We start from the raw sequence: 12510 nt of genomic DNA on the forward strand, positions 1-12510 counted from the left end.
TCGATTATCACTGATGAAAATATTTTTTCATGCACTTGTGTGTGGGATGAAATTGACATTTGCCGATAAAAATCCAGTTCTTACAAGCCTAGTTATATTGCTGCATACCGTGTTTATGATCACACTGTGTCATACTGCCTTAGGAGCCTAACTCTCACTGCCAGTCACCAGCACGTGCACGCTGGTTTTCCTGCATCCCAGATCTCTTGCGTCCATGCAAGTAGGAGGGAAAAGGTTTGCTTCATAGTGCAGATTTTATTGCAAATAAATATTAAGATCCAAAACCTTGCTCCCATTGTGTCTGGTTTGTGCTGCTCCAGTGCACATAGACTCAGTGTCAGCTTGAGTGGCTAGCTATCCTCCAGTAGGATAGAGTTGGCATAGCTCTGCATCACTTCCCCTCTCAGAGACCCTGGGGCACAGGGATGACTGGAGGGACCTTCTGCTCCATTGTCCCTCAGCTGCTAGGCTGCTGCATTATGCTACTTCTCAGGCCTGGACTAACACCCTCCCCTAAGCTGTGTGCAGGTCACCAAATGGCCAGTCCTGGGGACCTGGTCTTCTGCTTCTCTCTGCTATAAACACAGACTAAAGGAAAAGAGGAATGTGAGTTGCCTCAGTCGAAAGCAACCCCAAGTGTGTGTGTGTCTCACACACACCCACACCCACACACACACACCCTCTGCATGGCTGTTTCTTGTTTAACAAAATCCAAGACATTGTTCCCATGCAGCCCTCACCTGTGGGAAATGATCCTGTCACACATATTAGATGTACATTGTACTACGTGTCTGAATTGTCCAGATACCATGGGGTCAAGTTCTAGCTGGTGTAAATCAAAGGTCGCTCTAGTGAAGTTAATGGAGCCATGCTGATTTACACCAGAGGAGGGTCCTGGCCCCATTTGTCTAACATGTACTACTTTAGTTGCGCATTTCCCTCCACAAACACTTGCTTTGCACTAGTTTGTACTGCTGCTGCCAATTGTTATTGTTGCTCTTGGTATTAAGAATTAACAATTACCTTCCTGCTATTTAATGGGGGAAGAGGAGCGGGGTGCTGATTACATTCCTAGGCTTTTCCTCTTTGTGGGGAGAGAATTGATAGTTCTCTGCACAAGCATTCCACCATAGCTGGAGATTCTGGGATGTCAGATTTAATCAGGGGGACAGCCCCAGACACAACCACAAACAAGCATCAAAATACGTCATTGTGGCCAAATAAATTAAAAGGACAGAAAGCAGCTGGATTGGGGACATGTCTAGACTTTGGGAGAGAGCCGCTTTCGAACTCAGATACCTTGTTATAAGCATCTTCCCTCTGTTAGCAAAAGAAAACAATCAAGTAACACACCTGCCAGATGCCAGCCTATGCCGAGGGGTTCCGAAAACTGAAGCCTCAGAAAGCCTGGGTAGTCCATTTTAGGAAATGGGACTCCTTGAATTCCCAGCCAGCCAGTTCATCTTCCAATGATGTTCACCTTCAGATGTGTTCGGCTGATTGGAACTTGTAAAGCTCAGAGCCTGTGTCTTCCCTGTGCACTAGCATTTAATCTCACAAATGATAACGCTGGTTCACTGACCCTTTGATGTGCCCTCTTTTTGTTGTTAGGATTGTTCTGGCAGGAGTTCTGGGATTGCAGCCGTGTAAATAAAAGGAGCATTCCTTTGTCCTCTTGTCCCTGGGCCAGTACTAAAACACAGCAGGCTTCCATCTTCCTGCAAACCAAACTGTGATTATAGATACTGCATTCTTTATGATTTCTCTTAGATCCTTTGTCTGTTTGGATTGTAAACTGTCTGGTACAATGCCAGTCTCACTAGGTGTACTGAAGCACCTAGTACAATGTCAGTAGGGCCTCCGGGCATTAATGTAATACAAATAAATAATATTAATAGGCTCTGTGTTATGGTGCTGATGAAACTGAAGCAGTGCCATGGTTCTGTTTATGAGGGGTAAGTTGAGCTGGTTTGGATAACCCAACAAGCAACACTAGCCCTGAAGTTCACTTTTTTTTTTTATCTTCAATAACTTTAGACTAACTGGACGATTTTCCCTGACTTGTATCTGGAGGACCCAGTGGTCTCCAAGCAGAAGTTCTCAAACGAACCATAAAAGGGTCACTTAGGGTGGCATTTCCAAGCCCAAATGGAAGGCGGAAATCCCAGATATCGCACAAGAAAGCCTCTTCTCAAGCCATCTCTAGCCTCAAGAGGCTCAAGCAGAGTTCAGAAAACCACCAAACTTGCAGGGGCTTGTCTTATCTGAACCCCCAATGCAACATTTGCCCATAGCAACCCTATATGGAGCAGCTGTTGGCATAGCCTGTGCTAGTAATGGTGATCTCCTGGAGCGCACACCAGCCCATTGGTTACATGGCAACACTTAGTAGCCCAATCAAGTGCTCCTTAACCTCCTGAATATTACATGCAGCAAAACAGAGGGGCTATGAGGTTTTCTCAGGTGCCTAACAGCCTGCACAAAATGCCACTGGCAATTTTGACATATGTCCAAAGGGAGAGATAGAAGCTACTTTTTGGGATGCACACTAAAGCTCCAGAGGGCAGGGAAACAGTTAAAGGGCTCTCTCTCTCTCTTTCTCTCTCTCTCCCTCCTGCCTTCCAGGTCTAGCAAGCTTTAAAAATACAGGGCTAGCACCTCAACTGAAGTCAATGGCGCTATCCCAATTTACAGCAGCTTGCCACATATACTTCCTCTCCATTTTCATGTCCATTATCAGAATGCGTGTTTAGCTGTGTAGAAGCTCTCTCATTTAGCAGCATCTGCCTCCACCTACCCGATTGCTCCAGACTTATCTAGCTACACGCTACGTCACACAGTTTTGTTTACTGTTCAGGCAGCTGGATGCCAAGCACAATTTATCCTCTGCTGTCTGGGCGCAGCCCTGAGATCTTATCTAGACTTCCCTCTTGATCCTCCTCACCACAATGCACCATCACTGGCTAAAGTGCGAAGAATGCTGTGTCCATTTTTCATCACTTTCACCCTAATGCCTCACTCTCATGCAGAAGCAAATAATTTTGTTTCCTGACATGGATCTGTAAATGCATTTCAAATCAATTAGGCCATGGTGTATATTTTAAATTTTATGCAAAATGGTCAGTTTTGACATGTTTTAAACTCGAAAGACCATTTCCTAGTGGTTAGAGCAAGGGACTGAGAATTAGGTTTCTGGGTTCTCTTCACATCTCTGCCAGTGACTCACTCTTTGACCTTAGTCAAATCATTAAAGTTCCCTCTGCTTGAGTTTCCTTATCCTGAGAGTGCGGGGGGATTTAAAGGAGCCTAATGAAGCTAGATGTCCAAATCCATTGAAATTCAATGAGCCTAAATCCCTTAAATTCTCTTTGAAATACCAGCCATGATATTGTTTCCAAATACAGGTAATATCTGTTGGTGAAATAATTAAAGAAGACCTCCGGGGGGCTCAAAAGCTTGTCTCTTTCACCAACAGAAGTTGGTCCAATAAAAGATATTACCTCAACCACCCTGTCTCAGACATAACATGTCCATTTTCACATACCCTTCCTTCACAGAGCTGCTGTAGGAAATAATGTTTGCATCAGAGTCATAAAAGTATCTGGCTAAATTCAATTATTTCTAAGTATTATTATTATTAGATTAGGCAAACTATTGTTAGATTTTAGATTGCATGTGAATGATTGCAACAACCATATTAGAAAAGATATTTTTGCATGTGAGCTGAGGCCAGACAACTTGTTTCATTTGTGGCTTAAAGGGATCTGAATAACTGCATCCATTAAAAGCTAGTGTACTCATTCATTTGCAATAGATTAAAGCCTCCTTCTGTACATATACACAACCAAGACTGCTTTATTAGCTATCAGTTTTCCTGTATGTTCAATCTCTCTGCTCTGTCATCTCATTTTTAAAGTAAATTCCAATGGAACTAGAAGGGGTTTTTTAATAATCTTTTTATACTTAAAAAAACCCTATTAGGTTTGTATTGCATTTTTCTCCCTGTAGTCTCCCCAAAGCCCATAGTTAATGAGAAGAAATCAGTTTATTGCACTAGCTGGCACCTCTGTGCTGAAATGGCAGGATTCTTTAGTTACTGAGCCATTTGCTGCTTAATTGAAATTTTTTCTCCAGACTAATTTCCATGGAGAGGCTCTTTTTGAATTCAGATGTATAGTCCAGAATTGATCACCCCCTCCATATACACTTTTTCTACTGAGTTTGCAAATAAAGGATAAAAAAAAATGTAAAGCTACCTATCCTGTTGTCCAATCTCATCTGAAACCTTGGTTTGGGGTGGGGCAATTTGCTAGATCAGACATGGGAATCAGGGTCAGACAATTTAGTCAGAAATATATAAAAACTAGATATACTCTATTGTAAAATGTGTGTGTGCAGATTAGCTCAGGTTAGATTTAGATTGAGAGATAATTAAAGCATAAAGGCTATAAAGGCAGAGATTAGATAAACAACCTCCTAATTTCATATTCCAGATCATTTCTGGTCATAAATTCTCTCCCCCATCGGCCTACCGACATTTTTACTGCTGAAATAGAACAAAAACAAATTTACGGAGAAAAAAACCCAGCCATCGCAATTTGCAGAAAATTATTCCATTTATAATCTTCTGGAGATCAAACTTTGTGTTCATGAAGGTTAAGGGCCTAGAAACTGAAACCCTGCTCTTAATTATTTGCCGGCCATTAGAGATGTGAATCAATGCAATGCAATCTTCCCTTATACACAGGCATATTATATGCACCTTAAATCACCAGTGACCTCTGACACATCAGTATATATATCATGTTGTTTTAGATGCTAGTAAAGCTCAGTTTTTTTCTGGGTAATGATAGTAAATTAACCTCACACCATACCAGTCTAGAAGTTTTGGTTTTGGAGATAATAGTCCAAAGATGGCTTGTGCTGTAACTATTTAACCCAGTGGTCAGTGCCACCCACTTTGGTGCCGCCCCACCATGCCCATTCTTAAAAGGATTGCATCTGTGACAGCCTGCCGATACAGAACTGGCTCATTAGCTCAGGCTGTAGAGACTCGTACTGGGTCTCTGGAGGTCCCAGGTCGAATCCCCAGTGGATCAACCAAGAAGGCAGCCTACATACAATTAATATTAGCATCTGGTAATGTCAACTACCAAGCAGAAAGAAATGGGAGACTTGATGTTCACAGAGACTTCTAGGCACCATTCCAAGGGGCATTCAAACATCAGATTAAGAGCCCAATCTAGTACTTCATAGAGTCAAGGGTCAGGAGGGAGCATTGTGATCATCTAGCATGACCTCCTGCAGGACACAGGGCCTAGGACATCCCTGAATTAATTCTGGTTGAACTAGAGCAGCCCTTTCAGAAAAACATCCCAATTTGATTTTCAAATTGCCTGTGATGGAGAACCCACCATGACCCTTGGTCAATTGTTCCATTGGTAAATTACCCTCACTCAGTTTGAGTAAATGTTGAGGAGTCCCCCTGAGCATAGAGAAAAATCATGCCCCCTCTATAAATATATCATAAAATAAAAAATAACAGTAACTCCCAACCCCTATCTACATTCTGACCCTGGAAAACAGTCAGATTTGCACAGGACACAATTACTACCACAGTCCTTTCCCTTCACCGGACCAGTGACAACTGCCTCCCATCAGTGTGCCCTTCTCACTAATAATCCAGTAGGAGGTGCCTTACTGCCACATTTAGCTTACTGAGGGGTCATATTCAGCCCTGCACAGAGGGTCAGCACAAAACCCAGACACCCATTGAGCTCTACTTGAGGCATTTAAGGGGCACATTTGTGTGGTACAGGCCCTCTGTATGGGGGTAAATTTCATTCATTACTCTCAGAGTCCCAACCTGTGTCCTCCTTTGGAAAGCAGGATTCTCCCTGGTGTACCACATTCCCTCCCCACTGCCATGAAAACAGACACCCCCTAATGTCAAAATACAGAACTCAAGGATATACTGTGCTCAGGAATACAGGGCACATTACGGCAACATCTAGGATGAAATATTAGCTCATTTCTATCTTGGAAATTAAATCCTATTGCAAACTTGAAAGTGTAGATTCTAAAGTTTATTCCCGCTAGGTGAAATTCGTCCTTGCGGGGATAGCAGCAACAAGGGCTAGGTACCACTTAAATCCCACCCTGGGAACTTCAGTAGGATTTCAGTGGTATACTGCTCTTGAAGGTTTAAATGGAGTTAACTGGTGCATGTGTCTTGGCTAGGCCTCTTCTCGGGGTTGAATTTCACCCTTTATGGGACAACTGATGACTTCACTTATTCCATCCTAGAAAGTCACCAAGTTGTCCATAAGTGGCCTCACCCAAGACCTATGAACCAGTTAACGCCACTTAAGCCTTCAAGACCTGCACACCTCTTAAATTCCAATAAGACTGTGGTCCTTGCCTTCCCCACCCTCAAAGTCCTATCTTGCTAGGAGCATCATTCCAGTGGGAGACTCTGCCATGGTACAGGCCCCGGTTAGCCTGGCAGTGAAAGACCATGGGGCTGTCTCCAACTCAGATCCCTGCATTGCAGAGAACTTCATCTGCATTGGCCAGAAAGTGTGGAAGAAAACACAGTCCCTTCCCCTACCATCCCAGAGTTCTTCGTGAACTATGAAGCCATGCGACACCTATTAAAGCCAATGAGAGTCATACAGCTCAGATCTCCCTAGAGAATGTCAGAGCACTGTACGTGCTCCTGTGCTATTTGCTATGTAATTACATGGTAATGTGGCAGCCTGTAATAAAACTAGGGTAATCTCCAATTGTGTTTTCCCACTGGGGTTCAGTGCTGGAGGTCACACTTCGGATTTAGTCTGATGCCAAGGGGCTGTACCTACATTAGCAAAAGGATTTTGTTCACTCGTCATCTATCCGGTACTTGGGATTCCATATTCAGAGATGTTTGGGCTTGGCAAACAAATTAACAAAGACCAGCCTCATTAAGAATCCACAGAGATATCTGGCCTATCTTGCAGTGGGAACGAGGCACTGACTGCTCTGCCTACAGAGCCCCAGCCCCACACAACATGGGACACAGTCTCTATAAATGCTACAAACTAAACCTTTCCCTTCTTTCCAATCATTCAGCCTGGCAGCTTCCAAAGAAGCCGAAGCAGCAGCACGGTCTACTTCCAAACCCATGTCCCCCTCGGATTTCCTGGATAAGTTGATGGGCAGAACCTCAGGATACGATGCCAGAATCAGACCAAATTTTAAAGGTAGGCACAACCCAGCTATTTCATTTTGATAGTTTCAGGACAAAGTTTACATGCAACCCCATGAATGTCTTCCCAGTTGAAAATGAACTACAAATACTTCCTAGGTACATCTTCCATCCTTCGGGACCCCTAAAAGCCATTTACTAACTTGTCATAGCACTGTATATCAAGGAATCAGTCCATTTCCAACTGACGGGCTGCTACCTCTGGAGTGGAATGTAATGGCTTTTCAGCAGTACACTCAGCAACACTGAACACCAGGTAAAGGTAGAGCACGAAGATGAAAATTACACCCAATTGAAACTGCAGAGGAGATCTAGGTGGGCAAAATATAACTACCCTAGATCATGGGGTCATAACCAAGCTACCTATCCCCACATTACTAAACAAGAAAGGGGGGTCTATTTAGATGCCAGCTAAATGGGAGCAGAGGGTCCAGGAATGGAAACAGGGTCTCTTTATAGAAAGGGCTATAAACCATGGTGTTGGAATATATATGGTGAATGGGTATGAAATGATTGTGTTATTTCAAAAGTGGTGAAGCCATAAGTTATATGGGTTGTCCTGATGGAAGCCTTTAGCCCACGCTTCCCCATCATGCGTGTCAAGCATCATGTATGTCATACCTGCCCCATGTTACAGAATTATTATTTTAGAGTTTAAAGAAAATCAGTGGGATTATTTTTCACATCCCACCTCTTGGAAAGCCAGGTGCCTTGGTTACAGAGGGTATGACTATGCTACAAAAACACCCCACGGCCATAAATCTCAGAGCTTGGGTCAACTGACTCAGGCTCCTGGGGCTCATGCTACAAGGCTAACAATAGCAGTGTTGACGTTCAGGCTTGGTATGGAACCTAGGCTCCGAAACCCAGCAAGGAGGGTAGGTCTCAGAGCCAGGGCTCTAGCCTGAACAGGAATGTCTACACTACGAGTTTTAGCCCGATAGTGCAAGGTCTGCCAGACCGAGGCTGCTACAGATGTTTTTTCCAGTGTAGACATACTCAGACAGTCTGTCTGAACAAGGCTCAGAGGGAGCCTTAAATACCTCTAAAAACAACTTCATTGTTGTAGCTTGTAAGCCCAATAGACCCTGGGGTTTTCCAGGGCTAGGAGTGACAGCTGGGCCCATTGGGAAGCTGGGAATCTCTCTTTCCAAGGGGATAAAGTCCTGTTTCTAGCTCTCTAGGATACAAGATTGCAGCCATTAAAGTCATGACGTTTTTATGAAGAGAAAAGCCACCCGTGATGCAAGACCTCATCCCTCCTGTCCTGGTGCAAGGTTTTTTATTGTTATAGTGAGGAACGGGTAATACCACATCGGGGGAAATAAGAAAAGCTTTGTGTGGCAGGATGATTTTTTAAAGGGATTATTTTATTTTTTAAAATAAATTTTTTATTTGAAGATGCAGAGGGGTTTGACAAATTAGGATAAATCCCAGGGCCGATGGGTTAGTGGACAGAGAAGTGAGCTGCAGGAAAATATAGACTGATCACAGGATTCCACTCTTTATCACAGGGGTGGCCATAGCTCCCAATGTGCAGTGTGGGGGCTGGCAGGAAGGAGGGGGGCAGTATTATAGAGGCATTGTGAAGTATACACACACTTCTGTGAACGGTGTCATGGACTTCCCAAAAGATCAGAGGGGTCAGGACCTTGGTCACTCAGTTTATCTGAAAGATGGCACCAGTAATGTAGCCGTCCCAGCCTCATAAGCCATCAGTCTATACTCAGCTATTAGTTCAGTACTGAACCACAGGGAGGAGCACCACCTACTGCTTGTGATAAGCACCGAGGTTTAGAGCTGGTGAATGCAGGAGAGGAGAGTCCCTCTGAGAGGCTGAAGTAATCACACAGGCGTGTTGTTGCATTTGATTTAATATCACATCCCCCTATGTGGTTGGTTTGTTTCATTTATTCCCTTCTTTGTTATTTGGGATATTCAGACACAAACAGGTTCTTTGCAGTTTAAAATTTCATTGGTTCTAGTCTCTGACACCTCACCTGCAATCACTCTGCTCTGGCTGTAGCTTTTTAGCTTTGGAAATGTACTGTCATGGCACTGGCAGAGCGCTGTGATTTCAAGTGGAGAAGCAGCAGCTGGAGTAGATTAAGGGCCTGATTCTCACTTAAAAAAGGGCCCATTTACACTGGCAGTGCAAGTGTAAATGCAATGTACACTGTGCAAAGAGTGTAAAAAGACCTTAATGTAAATAAGAATCAGGCCCTAACTGTTAAAAAGGAAAGATCTTGTTTCCTTCCTCATCTTGTAGAGTGGATCAGTGTTATAGTGAACTCTGTCCCATCAAACCTTTGAGGATCCACCCACGCAAACTCTGGTTCCCCAGATGCCAGCTGAGTTGGGCTCTCAAAAAGTGTTGCAGCCAACACAAGGGAAGTCTTTATTAGGCTTTGTCCTAACAGATAAAGAGGAACTGATCATAGAACTAAAAATGAATGGTAGCTTAGCTACGAGTGAACATGATTTGATCATATTTATAATGTGCAAGCAGAATAAAGTCCAGACCAGTAATGTATATGCACTTGATGCTTTAACAGGACCAATTTCACAAAGCCAATTATGAGTCAAATGAGCTGGGAGGAAGAATTTAATCAGAAAAAAAAAAAGAATGATAATTGGCAATCATTTAAGAACATTTTATTAGATGCCCAGAAAGCCACAATTGAGGAAGAAGGCCGTACTGATAAAAAAAAAACAGCTTGGCTTAGAAGGGAACTGAAGGCAGCTATAAAAAATAATAGATAACAAATAGAAGAAAGGGGAAGTTGATAGTCATGAATATAAATCAGAAATAGGAATTGGAGAAAATTGATAGGGGAAGCCAAGGGACACATGGAGAAGTTTATGGCCAGCAGAGTTAAGGACAATAAGGAGTTTTTTTTAAATGCATCAGGAACAAAAAGAATCCTGACAACAGTATTGGTCCATTCCTATGGAAATGTTAGAATTACCAATAATAATGCAGAAAAGGCAGACGCATTCTGTAAATATTTCTGTTCTGTATTTGGGGACAAAAACAGATAATATAGTCTCATCACATGGTGATAACATGTTTTCCGTTCCACTTAATATCTCTGGAGATTGTTAAACAGAAGCTATTAAAATTAAATATTTTTAAATTAGCTGGTCCACACAACTTACATCGAAAATTTTTAAAAGAGCTAACTGAGGAGCAGGCTAGACTGTTAACGTAGATTTTCAACAAGTCTTGGAGCACTGAGGAAGTTCCAGAAGACGGGAAGAAAGTTAATATTGTGCCAATTTTTTAAAAGAGTAAACATAGGTCTAACATCAATTCTGGGCAAGGTAATGGAGCAGCTCATATGGGACTCAATAAATAAAGAATTAAAGAAGGGTAATGCAATTAATGCAAATCATGGGTTTATGGAAAATAGATCCAGTCAAACTAATGGGATATCTTTTTTTTTTATGAGATTACAAGTTTGGTTGATAAAGGTGATAGTGTTGACATAATACATTTAGACTTCTGTAAGACATTTGACTTGGTACCACAAGAAATTTTGATTAAAAAATTAGAACATAAAATTAACCTGGCACATGTTAAATGGATTAAAAACTAGCTATCTGACAGGTCTGAAAATGTAACTGTTAACAGGGAATCATCATTGAGTGGTTGTATTTCCAATGGGGTCCCGCAGGGATCAGTTCTTGGCCCTGTGCTATTTAATATTTTTATCAATGATGCAAAAGAAAACATAAAATCATCACTGATGAAGTTGAAGATGATAGAAAAATTGGGGGAGTGGTAAATGATGAAGAGGACAGGTCACTGATTCAGAGTGATCTGGATCGCTTGGTGAACGGGGCACAAGCGAACAATATGCATTTTAATACAGCTAAATGTAAATGTATACATCTAGGAAGAAAGAATGTCGGCTATAATTACAAGGTAAGGGACTCTATCCTGGGAAGCAGGGACTCTGCAAAGGATTTTGGGGTCTTGGTGGATAATCAGCTGAACATGAGCTCCCTGTGTGACGAGGTAACCAAAAAAGTTAATGCAATCCTTAGATGCATTAACAGGGGAATCTGAAGTAGGAATAGAGAGATTATTTTACCTTTGTATTGGGCACTGGTGCAAATGCTGGAATCCTGTGTCCAGTTCCCGTGCCCACAATTCAAGAAGGATGTTGATAAATTGGAGAGGGTTCAGAGAAGAGCAACGAGAATGATTAAAAGATCAGAAAACATGTCTGATAGTGATAAACTTGAGAGGAGGGATAGCTCAGTGGTTTGAGCATTGGCCTGCTAAACCCAGGGTTGTGAGCTCAATCCTTGAGGGGGCCATTTAGGGTTGTGGGGCAAAAATTGGGGGTTGGTCCTGCTTTGAGCAGGGGGTTAGACTAGATGACCTCTTGAGGTCCCTTCCAACCCTGATATTCTATTAATTTAGCTTAACAAAGAGAAGGTTAAGGGGTGGCTTGATTACAATCTATAATTATCTACATGGGGAACAAATATGTAATAACGGGCTCTTCAATCTAGCAAAGAAAGGTGTGGCATGATCCAATGGCTGAAAGTTGAAGCTAGACAAATTTGGACTGGAAATAAGATGTAAAGTTTTAACGATGAGAATAATTAACCATTGAAACAATTTACCAAGGGTCCTGGTGGATTCTCCACCATTGACAATTTTTAAATCGAGATTGGATGTTTTTCTAAACGTTCTGCTCTGGGGATTATTTTGGGAAAGGTCAACAGCCGGTGTTACAAAGGAGATCAGACTAGATGATCACAATGGTCCCTATGAATTTGCAGCTGCTGCTTCCCTCAAGCCAATTTGTGACATGACTTGAGAGGTTGTGAGGGGACATCATGACCTAGGGGGAATGATATCTTCTGTGCGTCCTGTGGCAACACAAGTAGTTATTCAAAAGTAAACTGTCCTGTACTATAGCAACTTCTCCTCCCTGCTGTGTTGGAGCCCTCATTGACTGCAGGGCATGAATCCCACGGACCCTGCCTCAGTCTGAGAGGTGCAGGAAATGGGCACTGCCATTGCTATTCAGTTATGTTCCTTGATAGTAGGATTTTGTCTCCTCTTCGTTGCATGCAGCACCATGCACACTACTGATGCTCAGCAGACAATAAATAAATCACTATCTTCCCCTGAATGAGCCTTGTAAGAACGACACTTGGATAATAAAGTAAAGAATAGGATTGAGGACCAGAACGGTCTCCCAGCAGCAGGTTCCGCGAATCTTCATTACAAGGGGCCAAGAATA

General features: G+C 42.6%; 1 protein-coding gene across 1 annotated transcript in view; it reads left to right on the top strand.

Moving 5' to 3' along the window:
* Nucleotides 1–12510, top strand: part of GLRA1 (glycine receptor alpha 1) — a 69919-nt gene that overhangs the window by 16695 nt on the left and 40714 nt on the right. The window contains exon 2 of the mRNA XM_038413635.2: nt 7111–7241. Coding sequence (XP_038269563.1) covers nt 7111–7241 — 131 coding nt within the window. The remainder of the gene's footprint in view (nt 1–7110; nt 7242–12510) is intronic.

The sequence above is a fragment of the Dermochelys coriacea genome, chromosome 8, assembly GCF_009764565.3.
Source record: "Dermochelys coriacea isolate rDerCor1 chromosome 8, rDerCor1.pri.v4, whole genome shotgun sequence".
In the NCBI taxonomy this organism is placed as follows: domain Eukaryota; kingdom Metazoa; phylum Chordata; order Testudines; family Dermochelyidae; genus Dermochelys; species Dermochelys coriacea.